Source organism: Scomber japonicus, chromosome 21 (genome assembly GCF_027409825.1).
Source record: "Scomber japonicus isolate fScoJap1 chromosome 21, fScoJap1.pri, whole genome shotgun sequence".
Taxonomy (NCBI): Eukaryota; Metazoa; Chordata; class Actinopteri; order Scombriformes; family Scombridae; genus Scomber; species Scomber japonicus.
The window spans coordinates 2,166,714-2,186,713 of NC_070598.1; the positions used below are offsets into that span (position 1 = coordinate 2,166,714).

Below are 20,000 nucleotides of genomic sequence, written 5' to 3' on the forward strand. Positions count from 1 at the left end.
CCTCCCTCCCTCCCTCCCTCCCTCCTTCCTTTCCATCCTTCTTCCTCCCTCCTTCCTTTCCTTCATTCTTCCTCCCTTCCTTCCCTTCCTCCCTCCTTTCCTTCCTTCTTCCCTCCTTTCCTTCCTTCCTTCCTTCCTTCCTTCCTCCCTCCTTCCCTTCCTTCCTTCTTCCTCCCTTGCTTCCCTTCCTTCCTCCTTTCCTTCCTTCCTTCCTTCCTTCCTTACTTATTTTAGGTGCAAATGACATAACTAGTAAGGCCTGTTTAAGGGTTAAATGTTTTAAAAGTCTAAAATCTAAACTTCACAGCGGCTCCGACACAAAGTTAAAGTTCATTAAACCAAACTACATCCTTCATCTACATGCTGGAGTATATTTTCTCCTTTATAAGAATAAAACACTTTTTATTTCAGTCAAATCTTTTTGTTTCTTTCGGACTTCAAACGTCCAGAAACATGAAATAACTGATAAATAAAATAAAACACTTTCACACGTCATAAAAACGATGGATGACGACGTAGAAGAAAGAAAGTTCACTTTGGTAGAATATAACTTCATCTTTATTTCTTTTTACTTTATAAACAAGCAAATCACGTCATGTTAGACCAGGGGTGTCAAACATGCGGCCCGTGGGCCAGAGACGGCCCGCCAAGGAGTGCAATCCGGCCCGCTTCCTTCTTCCTTCCTTCCATCTGTCCATCTGTCCTTCCTTCCTTCCTTCCTTTCTTCCATCTGTCCTCCCTACCTTCCTTTTATCCTTTTTTTGTTCCTTCCTTCCTTTCTTCCTTCCATCTGTCCTTCCTTCCTTTCTTCCTGTATTCTCTTCCTTCTCCTCCTTCTTTTCCTTCCTTTCTTCCTTCTGTCCTTCTTTCCATCTGTCCTTCTTTCCTTCCTTCCATCTGTCCTTCCTTCCATCTGTCCTTCCTTCCTTCCATCTGTCCTCCCTACCTTCCTTTTATCCTTTTTTTGTTCCTTCCTTCCTTCCATCTGTCCTTCTTTCCTTTCTTCCTTCTGTCCTTCCTTCCATCTGTCCTTCCTTCCTTTCTTCCTGTATTCTCTTCCTTCTCCTCCTTCTTCTTTTCCTTCCTTTCTTCCTTCTGTCCTTCTTTCCATCTGTCCTTCCTTCCTTTCTTTCTTTCTCCCTTCCTTCCTTCTGTCTGTCTGTCCTTCACTGTCTCTCTTTCCTACCTTTCTTCCCTCCTTCCTTTTGCCTGTCTTTCCTTCCTTCCCTTCTCCTCCTTCTTCTTTTCCTTCTTTCCTTCCTTCCATCCTTCCATCTTTTTAATGATCCGGCCCACATCAGACCAGACTGTTCTGTATGTGGCCCTTGAATGAAGATGAGTTTGACACCTCTGGGTTAGACAATAATTTCACAATAAAAGCACGGCACCAGTTACCATAAACCAGGGGTGTTAAACTCATTTTCATTCAAGGGCCACATACAGACCAATTTGATCTCAGGTGGGCAGGATCATTAAAAAGATGGAAGGAAGGAAGGAAAAGAGGGTTAAGAAGAAAGAGAAGACCAGAGGGAAGGAAAGAAGGAAGGAAAGAAGGAAAAGAGGGTTAAGAAGGAAGAGAAGACCGGAGGGAAGGAAGGAAGGAAGGAAGGAAGGGAAGAGAAGAGAAGACAGATGGAAGGAAGAGAAGAGAAGACAGGAAGGAAGGAAGGAAACAAGGAAAAGAGGGTTAAGAAGGAAGAGAAGACCAGATGGAAGGAAGAGAAGACAGGAAGGAAGGAAGGAAGGAAGGAAGGGAAGAGAAGACAGATGGAAGGAAGAGAAGACAGGAAGGAAGGAAGGAAGGGAAGAGAAGACAGATGGAAGGAAGGGAAGGGAAGACAGATGGAAGGAAGGAAGGAAGGAAGGAAGGAAGGAAGGAAGGGAAGAGAAGAGAAGACAGATGGAAGGAAGAAAAAGAAGACCAGAAGGAAGGAAGGGAAGGGAAGGAAAGGGAAGACCAGAAGGAAGGAAGGAAGGAAGGAAGGAAGAAAGGGAAGGGAAGGGAAGACAGATGGAAGGAAGGGAAGGGAAGACAGATGGAAGGAAGGACAGACGGAAGGAAGGAAAAGAGGAAGAATGAAAATGGGCCGGATTGGACCTTTTGGCGGGCCGGTTCTGGCCCACGGGCCGCATGTTTGACCCCCCCGCCGCCATAAACAGACACTCAAACATGCATGTTAAAATAAAAAGTTCTACCAGAGTGAAACATTTCTTTAACAGTATTTGTGCTGTGAAGAAAAACCACAGGATGCCAAACTATCACCTTTAACCTCTCCTGCAGTAAAGGGAAAGATTGTTTTTATTAAATTTAACTTATTTGAAGATTGTATATTATTATTGTTATATTAGTATTACACTGCAAAAAAGAAAAAAAAAAGGGGGGGAAAACACTCGGCAAAGATATTTAAAGTTAAATTATCTTCACTTCTTGCAGTGTACAGTACATAAGTCTGATTTCTGATGACGAGTTCAACCAGAGAAGATTTGCATGATGATAATTTCACTTATAATATCTCTCTGGATTATCTGTAAAGGATTTAAAGCGACTTGCCGAGTGTGTCGAGTTTTTTTTTTTTTTTTTTTTTTGCAGTGTGTTGGACTCATCATCAGGGCTACACTGATCTCCACTCGACTGTAATGTAATGTATTTCCTTTCAATGAATGTATAGAAGTAAACATTTACACCAAGTCAAAAAGAGTTTTTCTTTTATTCAGTTTAAATTATTTTGGGTTTTTCTTCTTTTTTTTTTGGTGCTTGGTGACAGGTTCAGTCACAAACCTGACTGGACCTGTTTGGAAAGAGAGTCAAATATTATTGATTGTGTTTTTTGGTTGAACTGTTCCTTTAAATTAGGCAACATTAGAATCAAGTTTTCATCAAAAGAGCCCAATGAGTAAGAGAAAGTACTTACTGTAATTTCCGGACTATTAAGCGCACCTAAATATAAGCCACACCCACTGAATTTATAATTTTTAAAAATTTAAATACATAAATACGCCGCACATGTCTATAAGCTGCAACAAAGGAACTTTACACAGGCTTTAAAGAGATGGTTTGGTGTAATTTCGACCTAGCGTGATGACGGCTAGCTAATATAAACTAGTGGAGTTAGCTTAGCACAGACGCTAACGGGACCACCAGTGTATCTCATAAATGACCCCTCTAATAATGTCTGGATTGGTATCAAACTTCTACAGTAGTACAAATAGGCTCTTTACTCATAAATCCATGCATTAGAAAGTTTGTAAGTACACCAGGAGTTTATTAAAATAACACTTACCTGATGGCTTTTACTGCTAAAGTTGTAAACATCGTCGAAATCTCGCGTGATCATTGAAATACCGTTTGGTCTCGCGATATTTCGACGATGTTTACAACTTTACAAGCAGTCCATAGAAATTCTTCCTCCCTCTTTCCTCCCTTCTTCCTCCCTCCCTCTTTCCTCCTTTCCTTCTTTCTTCCTCTGTCCTTTCCTTCCTTTCTTCCTCCCTCCGTCCCTCTTTCTCCCTCCTTTCCTTCCTTCCTTTCTTCCTCCCTCCCTCCCTCCCTCCTTTCCTTCCTTCTTCCTCCCTCCCTCCCTCTTTCCTCCCTTCCTTCCTCCCTCCTTTCCTTCCTTCTTTCCTGCCTTCCTTCCTCCCTCCCTCCCTTCCTCCCTCTCATCCTTCCTTGACTCGAGGACAACAGGAGGGTTAAACACAGTAACATGATTTCTACTGTCCTACTACAATATATATATATATATATCACTCTTTACTTACACTCAAGACTTTAGTCCACATCAGGATGATTACTTCACGTTTCCATGGTTACATCCAATGATAGAAAAAGTACTCAGACCCTTTTAAGTTAAAGTACCAATACAGCAAACTAAGCTACGATTAAGCAATAAAAAAAGTTTCTGTAATGAAACAGGAAGCAGCTGATTTTACTGGAACCGTCAAACGGACCTTCAAAATGTCTGAAAGTATTACAGAAGAACAAAAAGAATGAAATAAAATAAATCAGAATTAAAACTACATTCAGAGACGCACAGAAAAAACACAAACTGGGACAAAGAGACACAATTTTTTCCATTTTTTTGGGGGTGTATTTTTTTTTAAAGTTTTAATAAAAATATATATCATCTTTTATAACATCATCTTGTGTCTTCCATGTTATTGTGCAAAAAGTAATGAAAAAGTGAGTTAACAGAACTAAAAAAAACTGATGAAGATGCATAGTGGTCGAGCTAAGATTAAGGCTTCTTTTTTTTTTTTTAAACATCTTACAGAAAAACGACAATAAGCAAAAAAAAAAAAAATCAAAAGTGTATGTGACACATTTTTCTTTAAGTGTAACAAAGGCAGGAAATCTGTTTCTATCTGTTCCATGATTTAGTGTTTAACCCTCCTGTTGTCCTTCAGTCAAGGGAGGAAGGAAGGAAAGGAGGAAGGCAGGAAAGGAGGGAGGAAGGGAGGAAGAAGGAAGGGATGGATGGAGGGAGGAAGGATGAAATGGAATGGAGGAAGGAAGGAAGGAAGGAAGGAAGGGAGGAAGATGGAAGGAAAGGAGGAAGGAAGGGAGGAGGAAGGAAGGGAGGAAGGAAGGAAGGAGGGAGGGAAGGAAGGAAAGGAGGAAGGGAGGAAGATGGAAGGAAAGGAGGAAGGAAGGGAGGAAGAAGGAAGGGATGGAGGGAGGAAGGATGGAATGGAAAGGAGGAAGGAAGGAGGGAGGGAAGGAAGGGAGAGAAGTAGGAAGGAGGGAAGGAAGGAAGGAAGGAAAGGAGGGAAGAGTCAAAACAGATGGGTCATAAATTGTATGAGTTGTTTCCTCGATTACAGGAAGTACCGTATATGTTATAAGTTTTGGTGAAACGTTCAGTTGTCAAGTCAGTAGTATATAATCCTTCTTTCAATCCTTCAGTTTGATTCTTTCATCCTTCGACAATCTGCTGCGGCTTTTAGTAGTTTATCCACAAAAAAAGAAAAAAAAAAGAAAAAGGAAAAAAAGAAAAAAATGAAACGTCTTCAGTCAGTCGGTCCGTTGGTCAAACTCATCGTGTGATTCTTCTCACATTCAGCCCGTCAGTGTTTGAGGCAGTTTATCCACAGAAGAAGAAGAAGAAGAAGAAGAAGAAGAAGAAGAAGAAGAAGAAGGAGAAGAAGAAGAAGAAGAAGAAGAAGAAGAAGAAGAAGAAGAAGAAGTAGAAGAAGAAGAAGAAGAAGAAGAAGAAGAAGAAGAAGGAGAAGAAGAAGAAGAAGAAGAAGAAGAAGAAGAAGTAGAAGAAGAAGAAGTAGAAGAAGAAGTAGAAGAAGAAGAAGAAGAGGAATCAAGGGAGGAAGATGGAAGGAAAGGAGGAAGGAAGGGAGGAAGACGGAAGGAAAGGACCAAGGAAGGGAGCAAAAAAGGAAGGAGGGAAGGACAGAGGAAAGAAGGAAGGTAGGGGGAGGAAAGAAAGAGAGAAGCAGGGAGGAAGGAAAGAAGGAAGGAAGGAAGGAAGGGATGGAGGAAGGAAGGGAGGAAGAAGGAAGGAAGGATGTAGGAAGGAAGGAAGGAAGGAAAGAAGGAGGAAGGGAGGAAGGACAGACAGAAGGAAGGAAGGGATAGAGGAAGGATGGAGAAAAGAAGGAAGGAAAGAAGGAACAGTCAAAACAGGCGGTTTGAGGCAGTTTATCCACAGAAGAAGAAGAAGTAGAAGAAGAAGAAGAAGAAGAAGAAGAAGAAGAAGAGGAAGAAGAAGAATCAAGCGGCAGGTCCGTGTGTGTGTGTGTGTGTGTGTGGATCTATATGGAGCTCAGAGTCTGGCGCTGGTACGAGGTTAGCTCCGGGTGCCAGACGTCTACGATGAAGATGAGGCGGTAAGAGTCGGCGTCCTGCCAAACCTCGTGCTCGAAGGAGTCGTCAAAGATCAGGACTTTACCTTCCTCCCATTCCCTGAGAGGAAGAGGAGGCACATGAAGAAGAAGAAGAAGGAGAGGTTAGGATCAAAGGTTTTAACATCCTGAAGATCAGCTGCTCTTCCTATAGCTATAAAAACCTTCAGTATTATACCAAGGGTTAGGGTTACTTGCTAATTACTTATGAAAGTACTTAGGAAAGAGGAAGGAAGGAAGGGAAGAAGGGAGGAAGAAGGAAGGAAGGAAGAAGGGAAGGAAGAATGGAAGGGAGGAAGAAGGAAGGATGGAAGGGAGGAAGAAGGAAGGAAGAATGGAAGGGAGGAAGAAGGAAGGAAAGGAGGAAGGAAGGAAGGATGGAAGGGAGGAAGAAGGAAGGATGGAAGGGAGGAAAAAGGAAGGAAAGGAGGAAGGGAAGAAGGAAGAAGGAAGGAAGGAAAGAGGAAGGAAGAAGGGAAGGAAGAATGGAAGGGAGGAAGAAAGAAGGAAAGGAGGAAGGAAGGGAGGAAGGATGGAAGGGAGGAAGAAGGAAGGAAAGGAGGAAGGAAGGGAGGAAGAAGGAAGGATGGAAGGGAGGAAGAAGGAGGGAAGGAAGGAAAAGAGGAAAGAAAAGAAGGAAGGAAAGTTTGATATTTTTGCTTTAAGACAATTAATATATTATATATACACAATACTTGCTAGTTATTGAGATCAGTCATGTTTTCTGGTCTGGTGTGAATTGTCTTGATACATTATTAACATGGCCGGTTAGCTCAGTTGGTTAGAGCGTGGTGCTAATAACGCCAAGGTCGCGGGTTCGATCCCCGTACTGGCCAATCAGATTTTGAGGAAACATTCATCACCATGACGACATTCACTTGAGAACAATTACAACTCAAATCATCAATCTCAAAACCTGATAAAACTTGTGTTAGACTTTGTATGAAAATCAAAGCAGACAGAAGATGAGATCCTTTACTGATCAAAATCCAACAACTAATTAATTATACAAAAAAAAAAGTAAAATAATCTGTCAGACTGAGGATGAACATTTATAGACCTTTCAAAGTAAAGCGACCCTTCGTCACATGTTACATAATGTCAGTGAAAGAATCCAGATTTTCACAATAAAACACCAAAGATTCAGACAAACTCTGAACTCTAGACTGGAAGGATATTACAGTCGCTACAGCCGTGATTTTAAACACCAACCAGCCCGTTACCATGGAGACCACACGGCCGGTTAGCTCAGCTGGTTAGAGCGTGGTGCTAATAACGCCAAGGTCGCGGGTTCGATCCCCGTACTGGCCAATCAGCTTTTAAAAGAACATCCTCAGTATAGTAAGAACTTTAAGGGTTCACTCACACTAGGCAATCGTACTGAGCCGAAGCACGTTTGCCCCCTAAAGTCCGGATTATTTGGCTAGTGTGAGTGCAAGTGTACCATGCTTGAGCTCGGTACACTTGGTCACACATGCGCACTAGGGATTAATATTTTTCCCAAAAATAAGACATTTTAAATCCTGGGAAAATAATCCAATTTTCCAGGGAATCCCAGGAAGTCGATTATTTTTTAAAAGGCAACACTAGCTGAGCTCTGGTCATTTCAAGCAACGCTAAATGCAACGAGGAGACATTATATAAAAAAGGGTTCCCAATCCGACCATTTTCAGTGTATTATTTCATACACTTTTCATTATTAAGGCAAAAGAACTCAATTTATATCCATCCACATTATAATGAATAGGATATAGGCTTAATATTAGTTTGCATCCAGCACACATCATCTTCATCACATGGCCGGTTAGCTCAGCTGGTTAGAGCGTGGTGCTAATAACGCCAAGGTCGCGGGTTCGATCCCCGTACTGGCCAATTAGCTTTTGAGAAGAAGACAGGATGAGGAAGGATGGAGGAGAAGAAGCTAGGATGAGGATGGATGGAGGAGGAAGGATGGAAGAGAAGAAGGAAGGATGGAGAAGGAGAAGCTAGGATGAGGAAGGATGGAAGAGGAGAAAACAGGATGAGGAAGGATGGAGGAGAAGAAGCTAGGATGAGGAAGGATGGAGAAGATCAGGAAGGATGGAGGAGAAGAAGCTAGGATGAGGAAGGATGGAGGAGGAGAAGATAGGATGAGGAAGGATGGAGGAGAAGAAGCTAGGACGAGGAAGGATGGAGAAGATGATGATAGGATGAGGATGGATGGAGGCGAAGAAGCTAGGATGAGGAAGGATGGAAGGAGGAGAAGCTAGGATGAGGAAGGATGGAGGAGAAGAAGCTAGGATGATGAAGGAGGAGATGCTAGGATGAGGATGGATGGAGCACCTGGTCTGGTTGGTGCAGCGGATCTTGCAGCCGTGTGTTGGGATGACGAGGCCGAGATGCATCCTCAGTCTGCAGTTAGTGGGTCCGGTGTGAGGCCACACATGAGTACCTGGCTGCATCACCGAGAACTTAATCTGAACACACACACACACACACACACACACAGAGAGAGAGAGAAACACTTTAAAAGCAACAGATGATCATATCTAAGGTCTAATCTTTGCTCCATTCATCAGATCAGAGATGTTTTAGGAAGTTTACTGTCGATGTTTGGCTTCTGAATTCAAGCTTTTTTTTTTAGAGATGAAATCCTCAAAATCAGCATCATGTGTGTGTGTGTGTATATCTTTGTGTGTGTGTGTGTCTTTGTGTGTGTCGTTGTATGTATGTGTGTGTATGTGCATGTGTATCTTTGTGTGTGTATCTTTGTGTGTGTGTATGTGTGTGTGTGTGTGTATGTGTGTACCTGTGTTTATGCGTGTGTGTATGTGTGTGTGTGTGTGTGTGTGTGTGTATGTGTGTACCTGTGTTTATGCGTGTGTGTATGTGTGTGTGTGTGTGTGTGTGTGTGTGTGTGTCTCTGCATGTGTGTGTGTACCTGTGTTTATGTGTGTGTGTGTGTGTGTGTATGTGTCTCTGCATGTGTGTGTGTGTGTGTACCTGTGTTTATGTGTGTGTGTACCTGTGTTTATGTGTGTGTGTGTATATGTGTGTATGTGTGTGTATCTTTGTGTGTTCCTGTGTGTGTATATGTATGTATGTGTGTGTATGTATGTATGTGTGTGTGTGTGTGTGTGCGTGTGTGTGTGAATCTTTGCATGTGTGTATGTGTGTATATGTATGTGTGTGAGTGTGTGTACCTGTCCTCTCTTGCAGCCTGTAGCTTCAGTGTATCTCTCCAGCAGTGAGCAGGTCTTAGGAACGGCCTGACAAGCGCTTCCAGCTTTCCTCCCTGAACACACACACACACACACACACACACACACACACACACACACACACACACACACACACACACACACACACACACACACACACACACACACACACACACACACACACAAGATTAATGACTAACGACTAAAGGGTTAAAATATGAAAATAAACGTATGAATAACTTCACACATTCTTTTTTTGTGGACCCAGCATCAATTCAATTCATCAAAGGACAGAAGGAAGGAAGGAAGAAAGGACAGAAGGAAGGACAGAAGGAAGGAAAGAAGAAAGGACAGAAGGAAGGAAGGTAGGAAGGTAGGAAGGAAGGAAGGACAGAAGGAAGGAAGGAAGGAAGGACAGAAGAAGGAAGAAAGGACAGAAGGAAGGAAGGAAGAGCAGAAGGAAGGACAAAAGGAAGGAAGGAAGGAAGGCAGGACAGAAGGAAGGAAGAAAGGACAGAAGGAAGGAAGGAAGAGCAGAAGGAAGGACAAAAGGAAGGAAGGAAGGAAGGCAGGACAGAAGGAAGGAAGAAAGGACAGAAGGAAGGACAGAAGGAAGGACAGAAGGAAGGACAGAAGGAAGGACAGAAGAAAGGACAGAAGGAAGGAAGGAAGGAAGGAATGACAGAAAGTATGTGTGTGTGTGTGTGTGTGTGTGTGTGTGTGTGTGTGTGTGTGTGTGTACCTTGTTGCCAGAGTGTGTATTGGCCCCACTCTCCCTTCTCTCGGAGGTTTTCCTCCTCGGGTACGAACAGTCCCGTGTTCTGGTCCATCACAGCCAGAGCTTCGTCTCTGATGGTCTTCCAGTTCCTCTCCAGCATCTGAACACATTAAAGCAGGGGGGTCAAACATGAGGCCCGTGGGCCAGAACCGGCCCGCCCAGGGGTCCACCCCGGCCCACTTTCCTTCCTGTCTTTCTTTCCTCCCTTCCTTCCATCTTTCCTTCCTGTCTTCTTTTCCTTCCTTCCACCTGTCCTTTCTTCCTTCTCCTTATCTTTCCTTCTCACCTTTCTTCCATCTGTCCTTCCTTCCTTCCATCTTTCCTTCCTGTCTTCTTTTCCTTCCTTCCATCTTTCCTTCCTTCATTCCTTTCTCCTTTTCATCTTTCCTCCCTGTCTTCTTTTCCAACCTTTCCTTTCTTTTCTTTCTTCTTTCCTCACTTTTATTCTTTCCTTCCTTCCACCTGTCCTTCCTTCCTTCCTTCCTCCCTTCCTGTCTTATTTTCCTTGCTTCCTTCCATCTTTCCTTCCTGTCTTCTTTTCCTTCCTTCCATCTGTCCTTTCTCCTTCACACCTTCCTTCCTGTCTGCCTTCCTTCTTTTGCTTCCTTCCTGTCTTCTTTTCCTTCCTTCCACCTGTCCTTTCTTCCTTCCCCTTATCTTTCCTTCTTACCTTCCTTCCATTTGTCCTTCCTTCCTTTCTGCCATCCTTTTGTCCTTCCTCCCTTCCTTCCTTCATTCCTTCCAACTTTCCTCCCTGTTTTCTTTTCCAACCTTTCCTTTCTTTTCTTTCTTCCTTCCTCACTTTTATTCTTTCCTTCCTTCCACCTGTCCTTCCTTCCTTCCTTCCTGTCTTCTTTTCCTTCCTTCCACCTGTCCTTTCTTCCTTCTCCTTCCTTCCTTCCTTCCTTCCTTCCATCTGTCCTTTCTTCCTTCTCCTTATCTTTCCTTCACACCTTCCTTCCTGTCTGCCTTCCTTCTTTTGCTTCCTTTCTTCCTTCCCCTTATCTTTCCTTCTTACCTTCCTTCCATTTGTACTTCCTTCCTTTCTGCCATCTTTCCTCCGTTTTCCAACCTTTCCTTTCTTTTCTTTCTTCCTTCCTCACTTTTATTCTTTCCTTCCTCCCTTCCTTCCATCTGTCCTCCGTTTTCCAACCTTTCCTTTCTTTTCTTTCTTCCTACCTCACTTTTATTCCTTCCTTCCATCTGTCCTTCCTGTCTTCTTTTCCTTCCTTCCACCTGTCCTTTCTTGCTTCTCTTTATCTTTCCTTCTAACCTCTCTTCCATCTGTCCTTCCGGTCTTCTTTTCCTTCCTTCCACCTGTCCTTTCTTCCTTCTCCTTATCTTTCCTTCTCACCTTTCTTCCATCTGTCCTTCCTCCCTTCCTTCCATCTTTCCTTCCTGTCTTCTTTTCCTTCCTTCCATCTTTCCTTCCTTCATTCTTTTCTTCCTTTCATCTTTTCTCCCTGTCTTCTTTTCAGACCTTTTCTTTCTTCCTTCCTCACTTTTATTCTTTCCTTCCTTCCACCTGTCCGTCCTTCCTTCCTTCCTCCCTTCCTGTCTTCTTTTCCTTCCTTCCACCTATCCTTTCTTCCTTCTCCATATCTTTCCTTCACACCTTCCTCCCTTCCTTCCATCTTTCCTTCCTTCATTCCTTTCATCTTTCCTCCCTGTCTTCTTTTCCAACCTTACCTTTCTTCTTTCTTTCCCTTCTTTTTTCCTTGTCTTTCCTTCCTTCCTTCCATCTTTTCTTCCTTCATTCCTTTCTCCCCACATGAGATCAAATTGTGCTGTTTGTGACACCTCTGCTTTAAAGCCTCTTCACTGCTAAACCTGCATCCTGCATCCCGTTTCCTGTTTCCTGTCAGGTGTGACTGGCGGATCGTGACTGACGGATCAGCGTACCTTCACCAGATCGGTGTATCCCGTCTCTTTGGGCGTCCACCACGGCTGAGCCTTCAGTCCGTTCACGTTGTACAGAGATCTCTGCCACACGGAGGCGAAGTGGCCGCGTTGGTGACCCAGCTCGTACCAGTAATACGCCTGCTGACACACACACGCACCATAAACTGAAGCTGCTGCTGCTCATTAAAGACGACATGATTTCATCTGGGAACAGCTGACGATGTTTGGAAGATGGGAGTGAGTTTCATGCTTTTATTTGTGCGGACCAAAGAACCAGATCCAGACTTCCTGTGTAACTTCTACATTACTTCTCATGATAGTATGTTTCACTTTTTAACTGTTTTACTTAATGGATGATTTTATTTGTAACTTCTTCTTTGTCTTTTTGTTGCATGATGGAAAGCTTTTAGTGCTATACAAAGACAATTATTATCACTAAATGTTTTTAAGAGAAAGTTAAAAACGTTTCTCTTCACTTCAGCTTTTAATTAACTTTTAGAAACAAGCCTTTCCAATTAAACTAGCTATTAGTTTTCTATGAATAAAGCCAGTCTGATAATGTTTGCAGTTTTTCTGAGTGAGGAATCTAATGCTATCATGGCCGGTTAGCTCAGCTGGTTAGAGCGTGGTGCTAATAACGCCAAGGTCGCGGGTTCGATCCCCGTACTGGCCAATGAGCTTTTGAGGAGACACATTACTGAAGAGTTTGGAGTCTAATCAAATAACCTAAAATATGCACCAACATGCAAAAACACTGAAGGAATCAAACCTGTAGTTGGTCTCAATCAGCTGATAGGAGTCATAAGATTTGTTTAATTTATTTACACACAGAAAAATATTAAAATGAACCAAAACACATCGTTAATAACCAGGTGGGAACGAACCCTCCACTCTGACAAATGAACAAAGGTTAGAAATCTCTCTGTTATGTTACATAATGTCAGTGAGCTCAAAGAATCCAGTTTTTCACAATAAAACAGGAAAGATTCAGACACACTCCGATCTCCTGCTGTGATTTTAAACACCAACCATCACGTTACCATGGAGACCACATGGCCGGTTAGCTCAGCTGGTTAGAGCGTGGTGCTAATAACACCAAGGTCGCGGGTTCGATCCCAGTACTGGCCAGATAAACTATCAACATCCATCATGAGAGAGAAGTTTGGAGTCTAACTGGGGATTTCCACTGGGTCCGTCAGCGGCGCGGAACGGCTGTGCTACGGTTTAGCTCCGTCCTCTGCCCAGCGTCAACTCCCACCGGGAGCGTTACAGCAGCGGACCGGAGCATGCTCTGGGAGAGAAAGCTGCCTTTTAAAATGAAGTTGCACTGTTAATACAGTAATTACGGCAGCCCAATCAAATCCGAACGAGTGCCTTTAGTCTACAGTAATTACTGTATTAGCAGCACAACTAAATGGCCCGATTTTGTTAACTTGCTCAAATTTTGGTTGATTTGGTAATTTTCTTTGATTTTTGTGCTTATCCCATCTGTCAGTAGGCTACGTAGCTAGATGGAGTCTTTATCTGACTGTTTTATTCATGTTTGTTGCTGAAATACGATCGGGAGGCTGCACGGGTTGTTTTATTTTGAAAAACGGAAGTTTTATTATGCCGATTCAGTGTCGGACTTCCTGTCTGGTGCAATCTGCTCTGTTGAGCTTGTCGCGAGTTGGAAACGGCTCCGTCAAAAATAGAAATGCTACCTATTGATAGCGCTGCGGCGCGGGAGCCGCTGCTGGGACGTTGCTGACACGCTGCTGAAACGTTCCCGGTGGAGATACTCTCATTGATTATAGTGTTACCGATCAGCTCCGGTGACCGCGGCGCAGCTGTAACGCGCCGCTGCCGGACTCAGTGGAAATTGGGCTTAACAGCTAAATTCAGTCATGATCTGTCACTAAGGTGGTTGAGTGGTTAGAGCAGCTGAATACTGATTGGAGGTCCTTTGTTGCATTTCATCCTCCCTCTCTCTCCCATGTTTCCTGTCTGTCTACTGCTTCATAAAGGCGCCTATGCCAACAGAATCTTTAAAAAAACAAAGGCAGAAACCAGACAAAAGATTTGAGGAGAAACTTATTTTGTAGTGTGGGATGTTGGAAAAGCCTTGATCAAGTGATATTACTCAAACAGAGAACAATAGTCAACAACAGCAGGTATGAGAAAACAACATGGAACTAAACTGAACAACACAACATTCATACCTCTGCAAAACTCAACCAAATAAAAAAGTCTTAATTTTCTGTCTCCAACACAGAGTTAAATCTAACATCTACATGGCCGGTTAGCTCAGCTGGTTAGAGCGTGGTGCTAATAACGCCAAGGTCGCGGGTTCGATCCCCGTACTGGCCAATCAACTTTTAAGATATCATCCTCAGTACAGTAAGAACTTGTTAAACACATCAACATGCAGTGAGGGAGTTTCCAAAGCTCCTCATACCCCTTTCACAACAAAGCAGGGCCAGTGCTTAATTTGGAGCCGGTTTTGCTGTTCACACAGACAAAGAACCGGCTTCTAACACAGAGTTAAATATGATTCTACATGGCCGGTTAGCTCAGTTGGTTAAAGCGTGGTGCTAATAACGCCAAGGTCGCGGGTTATAATCTGGATATTATTAAAGGTATAATTAAAATGACTGTAGCAGGCAGGAAGATGATAAATCAAAAAAGTCAACAAGGCTGCTGACTCTTTAAGATAAATCCACTGATAAATAAACCCAAAGCAATGAGTAGATGTTGTGTTAGCTATTGGCTCATTTTTAAGGTTGTAATTAGTTTTAAGGTCAATTTAAGGTGTTTTGTTTCATCTCAACAAGTGTTCAGTCACTAAATCTGGTTTCTGTTCAGTTCAGATCAAACTATCTGGCGCCATCTTGTGTTCAACAGACGTTACTGCAGGACTGAATGTGTTCATCAGTGTATTAGTATTATTACATCAGGCTTTTATGTTTGGAAATACAATGCACTGCATGTGTGTGTGTGTGTGTGTGTGTGTGTGTGTGTGTGTGTGTGTGTGTGTGTGTGTGTGTGTGTGTGTGACTCACGCTGTCATCTCCGACTCTCTGCAGAGCGTCTCCCAGGTGGAAATAAAAGCGGCCGTCGTCGGTCCCGGGTTCGCCTGACTCTAAACCCTCCTGGAGAGAAACACGGACAGGTTCAGGTTTAAGCTCAGTCATCTAATGTTGTTAGTTATGATGTTGAAAGTGTCGAGCACACATTTATGCATAAGACACACAAAAGTATCGTAATAATTGTAATAATACACAAATAAGGCTGCGTTCACACTGCAGGCAAATCTGATTCAAATCTGATTTTTAGGCCTGACTGTCCACACTGTTTTCAGCAAGTGGCTCTGTTCAGACTGGACCACATTAATGATCAATCTGACAGGTTGCCGTGGCAACGTCGTCGGAGCGGAGGCGTCATCTAGCGTGTATTGTGTGATGTCATACAACAACAATTGGAATAAGTGCGGGTCTGGTGTCTCATAGAGTGACGTAGCGTAGAGACGTAGAGAGACGTCACAAACAGTCAAATCTGATCCGAGTGTTTGGATGTTCAGACTCAGACACATCTGTCCAAACTTCCTCCCAAAGCTGGTTTACATCTAGTTTGGATCTCATGTGATGTATGACTGTTCAGACTTCACAAGATTGCTTCAGACTTCTGATTGCTAAAAACAGTGAGGACAGTCAGGCCTAAACATCTGATTTGAATCAGATTTGCCTGCAGTCTGAAGCAGCCTTTGATGGACCATGAAGAAAGTTCTCCTCCTTAATCACAGCTGGAGCTCTTTATAATCATCCATCATAAATAAAATACCAGGACTGAAATCATCTTAATGAATGAAAAGACATGAAATGAAAAAAACTAAAAAGGTTATTTCCCTTTAAGGAGGAAACTCTCTGTTATTATAGCTCTCAGTGTTCCTCATAGTATTATTTTAATCAGTGCTTTTTGCTTAAATTTGACTTTATATAATAAACCAGGTTCTCATAAAGGATCTACAGAGGATCTACAGAGGATCTGTAGAGGATCCATAGAGGATCTGTAGAGGATCTACAGAGGATCTACAGAGGATCCATAGAGGATCCATAGAGGATCTACAGAGGATCCGTAGAGGATCTATAGAGGATCTACAGAGGATCTACAGAGGATCCATAGAGGATCTACAGAGGATCTACAGAGGATCTACAGAGGATCTACAGAGGATCCATAGAGGATCTACAGAGGATCTACAGAGGATCTACAGAGGATCTACAGAGGATCTACAGAGGATCTACAGAGGATCCATAGAGGATCCACAGAGGATCTACAGAGGATCCATAGAGGATCTACAGAGGATCTACAGAGGATCTACAGAGGATCCATAGAGGATCCATAGAGGATCTACAGAGGATCTACAGAGGATCCATAGAGGATCTATAGAGGATCTACAGAGGATCTACAGAGGATCCATAGAGGATCCATAGAGGATCTACAGAGGATCTACAGAGGATCCATAGAGGATCCATAGAGGATCTATAGAAGATCTGTAGAGGATTGAGTCAGGTGTATAAAGGTCAGCAGGTTATTATGTGGTTGGGTTATTAAATACGTGTGTGTGAGATAACAGACTGCAGGCAGAGAGGAGACGCTGCGGTCGGAGAGACGGATGAGAGGAAAGATCAAAACGCAGAGATACAACATTCAAATAAATGAAATACATGAAACTGAAACTGACATGAACTCTGAGAACGGAAAACAAGACTTCTTTTATCACTCATCTCTAAACGAGAGAATCAGTTTGATTCACTCATTTACTGTAAGAACATGACTGTGTGTGTGTAACTGTGTGTGTGTGTGTAACTGTGTGTGTGTGTATGAGTGTGTGTGAGACAACTGTGTGTATGTGACGACTGTATGTATGAGTGTGTGTGTCTCTATGCGTGTGTGTATGAGACAACTGTGTGTGTGCGCTACTATGTGTATGTGTGTAACTGTGTGTTTCTGTGTGTGTATGTATGAGTGTGTGAGACAACTGTGTGTGTCTCTATGCGTGTGTGTATGTGTATGTGTGTGTGTGTGTGTGTGTGTATATGAGTGTGTGTCTTTGTGTGTGTGTGTGTGTGTGTATGTGTGTGAGTGGGTGTGTATGAGTGTGTGTGTGTGTGTATGAGTGTGTACCTTCAGGTATGGTATACTCTCTGCTATCTTGTTCTCTGACTTCAGGATGAAGCCGTAATGAACTTTAGCGAAGCCGTCGCCGGGGGCAACCGCCAAAACCTGTTGGGGGGGTGGGGGGGGGGGGGGGCGCAGAGGACAGACAGCCAATCAGAACAAAGAACAACACAAACTTTAACTGTAACTCTAACGCATCATGAAAGCTGCCAGCGATCACACACCTCCTCGTAGACCCTTTTGGCGCCTTTGTTGTCGCCTAGCAACAGGTAAGCCACGCCCAGGTCGTTCTTCAGAGCGGCGTCTTCTGGAAAGAGCTGCACTAACTTCTCTAGAGTCGTCAGAGACCCTCGCATCCGACCTGAGACGGAGACAAAAACAATATAAAACAACACATTCACATATCCAATATATTTAAATGATGACAGAAGTACGGAAGCCTGTTAGTGCCATAAAACATCCAGAAATACAGACATGGACTCGAGAATCATGCTGGAGTATAGAGCGGCCGTACATAGACAGAAAAATGGGTTTAACTATGGCCGGTTAGCTCAGTTGGTTAGAGCGTGGTGCTAATAACGCCAAGGTCGCGGGTTCGATCCCCGTACTGGCCAATCAGCTTTTAAGATATCATCCTCAGTACAGTAAGGACTTGTTAAACACACCAACATGCAGTGAGGGAGTTTTCAATCTGAACTCGTTTGGTGTCTTCTTCATATTTGGGCAGAGAGGAGCCTCTTTAAGACCTTCTTCTACTTCCTGTGTTCATGTTCTCACTCTTCATCTCAGCCTTTGTACTAGAGCTGGGCAATATATTGAAATGATATAGATATGGTGGTGTGCATTACAGTAAAATATATAATAAAGCAGATCTTACCAGACTGTTCTAGCTCTTCTGTTATTTACTATTTACCCATTTTGTCATTATATCCACATTACTAATGATTTCATAGTGTAAATATTTTGTGAAAGCATTGACAGTCATCTCTATAATATTGTTGTATCTAAAATATCGTGATATTTGATTTTATTGCTCTACTTTCTACTCAGCCTAATATTTGTTCTGTGTGAAAAGAAACTGAACCAAGAGGAAAACTCATCAAATCTACCAACTATAGTCCAAGAGACTGATGTAAAAATAAAAAACTGCTGCCATGGTAACACATATCAAGGCCAGTTAGCTCAGTTGGTTAGAGCGTGGTGCTAATAACGCCAAGGTCACGGGTTCGATCCCCGTACTGGCCAATGAGATTTTGAGGCATTGACAACATTCACTTCAGAAAACTGATTAAACTTCATGCCAGGATTCATCAAAGAGTGTTTCAGGAAGCATGATTGTCCTCCACAGAGTCCAGACATGAACCCCACTGAGAGTCTTTGTGATGTGCTGCAGAAAGCTTTGTGCAGAGGTTCGACTCTCTCATCAACAATACAAGATCTTAGTGAAACATTAAAGCAACACTGGACGTAAATAAATCTTGTGACAACATTGCAGAAGCTCGTTGAAACAAAGCCACAGTGAAAGCTGCTGTAATCAAAGCTAAAGGCGGTCCAATGAAACATTAGAGAGTGTTTTTTGGCCAGGCAGTGTATAAACTAGGTATGGGTCGGAAAAAGTCACAGTTTCAAAACCACTAAAATGTTCCTTCATATCGTTCCTGTGGTATGAGCGGGTTATTTTTTTAATGTGACGTCTCATCAGAGAGAAAGTGGAGGTTCCTCAGGTTGTATGCATAGACTGTATATAAGAAATGGACGTAACATCCGTGACGTCACCCACTGGTTTGTGGACTGCTGCTCAGAAGCCAATAGTATCGAATCTAGGCAGCGCCATCTTGAAAATTTCAGGTGCATGCTGGGAAAAAAAGAACACAGATTCTACTTATATGGGCATGAGGCGGGGCCATGGACGGATGTATGGGCGGGGCTAACGGCGGAGCGGGGACGCTGCGATTGGTTGCGAGGGCTGGATCTCAAGGACATTGGTCAATCACCCTGTCAATCACATCGTAGCCACGTAGCCTGCTTTATCGTCACATATAAAATCAGGGAGGCCAAAATGTCCCAAATGAACATCATACTGCATTGAAGAAGGCTTTAAACTAGCGATTGAGACCATAAACACATTTTGAAAACGTTTACTGAGGTTAGAAATCAAGTGAGAAGTTGGTGAATTCTCCATTGACTTGTATAGAGACGGTCCCCCCCTGGTGGCCTTTTGATAGAATGCAGCTCTAAGTTACTTCTGCATTGGCTTCTTTTCAGAGGACCAGAACTCCCCGCCTGGTTGTGTGCAGCTGCAGCGTAAAGTCCAACCCCTCCCGTACTCCTCTGCTTGCTGATACAAGCAGGAAGCTCTGCAGGCTGTATGATAGCTGAAGGAGGCGAGCCCCCCCCCCCCAACCCCCCTCCCCCGTCTAAAAGGACCAAGTCGGCTGTATTTATACTTAGGCTACCTTAAAAAGGCAGACGGCCGCAGCTCGGAGGAAGAAGGTCAGAGGAGGCAAAACATCCAATATGATGATGAGCAAGTCTCCAAAAACTGTCAATTCAGTTTTAAGCTCCTGCATTTATTCATTTACTTATTTTTATCTTAGAAGTGTTTTTACTGTTTTCAGTTATTTATGTTCTGATCTTGAACCACAGGTTAAGTGATTGCATTTATTAGCATTTTGTGTTGTTTTTTTTCTCCACTAAAAATAATTAATTTATGTCGTGACTTGAGCTGCAGGTTTAGTCTCAGTTAAAGGACTGCACTTATTTTTTTTAATTAGTTTTTATTTATAAAGAATTCAGTTATTTTTTATTATTATTCATTTTAAAAGATTCAGACACACTCCTGCTGTGATTTTAAACCAGCCCGTTACCATGGAGACCACATGGCCGGTTAGCTCAGTTGGTTAGAGTGTGGTGCTAATAACGCCAAGGTCGCGGGTTCGATCCCCGTACTGGCCAACAAGCTTTTGATCCACGTCTCAGTGAATGACCTTTAACCTCTGAGTAACACCAGCATGACACGGCCGGTTAGCTGCTGAGTCCGCACATACCAGCGTTTAGACACACACACACACACACACACACACACACACACACCTAAACCGTGTGTGTGT

The 20,000-nt window shown here is 43.1% G+C and overlaps 1 protein-coding gene and 9 non-coding genes across 10 annotated transcripts in view; 9 read left to right on the forward strand and 1 right to left on the reverse strand.

The window, feature by feature from the left end:
• Positions 1-5,673: 5,673 nt before the first annotated feature.
• unm_hu7910 (un-named hu7910) overlaps positions 5,674-20,000 on the reverse strand; it is a 59,581-nt gene continuing 45,254 nt past the window's right edge. The window contains exons 16-23 of the mRNA XM_053342787.1: positions 17,115-17,251; positions 16,897-16,995; positions 14,775-14,864; positions 11,734-11,871; positions 9,796-9,931; positions 9,036-9,127; positions 8,176-8,309; positions 5,674-5,914 (exon numbers count right to left, since the gene is read on the reverse strand). Coding sequence (XP_053198762.1) covers positions 5,764-5,914; positions 8,176-8,309; positions 9,036-9,127; positions 9,796-9,931; positions 11,734-11,871; positions 14,775-14,864; positions 16,897-16,995; positions 17,115-17,251 — 977 coding nt within the window. The 3' untranslated portion in view covers positions 5,674-5,763. The remainder of the gene's footprint in view (positions 5,915-8,175; positions 8,310-9,035; positions 9,128-9,795; positions 9,932-11,733; positions 11,872-14,774; positions 14,865-16,896; positions 16,996-17,114; positions 17,252-20,000) is intronic.
• Positions 6,616-6,689, forward strand: trnai-aau (transfer RNA isoleucine (anticodon AAU)). Its single transcript has one exon. It is a non-coding gene; the product is annotated as a tRNA-Ile (tRNA).
• trnai-aau (transfer RNA isoleucine (anticodon AAU)) lies at positions 7,091-7,164 on the forward strand. Its single transcript has one exon. It is a non-coding gene; the product is annotated as a tRNA-Ile (tRNA).
• Positions 7,652-7,725, forward strand: trnai-aau (transfer RNA isoleucine (anticodon AAU)). Its single transcript has one exon. It is a non-coding gene; the product is annotated as a tRNA-Ile (tRNA).
• On the forward strand, positions 12,333-12,406 carry trnai-aau (transfer RNA isoleucine (anticodon AAU)). The gene has a single exon. It is a non-coding gene; the product is annotated as a tRNA-Ile (tRNA).
• trnai-aau (transfer RNA isoleucine (anticodon AAU)) lies at positions 12,788-12,861 on the forward strand. Its single transcript has one exon. It is a non-coding gene; the product is annotated as a tRNA-Ile (tRNA).
• On the forward strand, positions 14,009-14,082 carry trnai-aau (transfer RNA isoleucine (anticodon AAU)). The gene has a single exon. It is a non-coding gene; the product is annotated as a tRNA-Ile (tRNA).
• On the forward strand, positions 17,431-17,504 carry trnai-aau (transfer RNA isoleucine (anticodon AAU)). The gene has a single exon. It is a non-coding gene; the product is annotated as a tRNA-Ile (tRNA).
• Positions 18,062-18,135, forward strand: trnai-aau (transfer RNA isoleucine (anticodon AAU)). The gene has a single exon. It is a non-coding gene; the product is annotated as a tRNA-Ile (tRNA).
• trnai-aau (transfer RNA isoleucine (anticodon AAU)) lies at positions 19,772-19,845 on the forward strand. The gene has a single exon. It is a non-coding gene; the product is annotated as a tRNA-Ile (tRNA).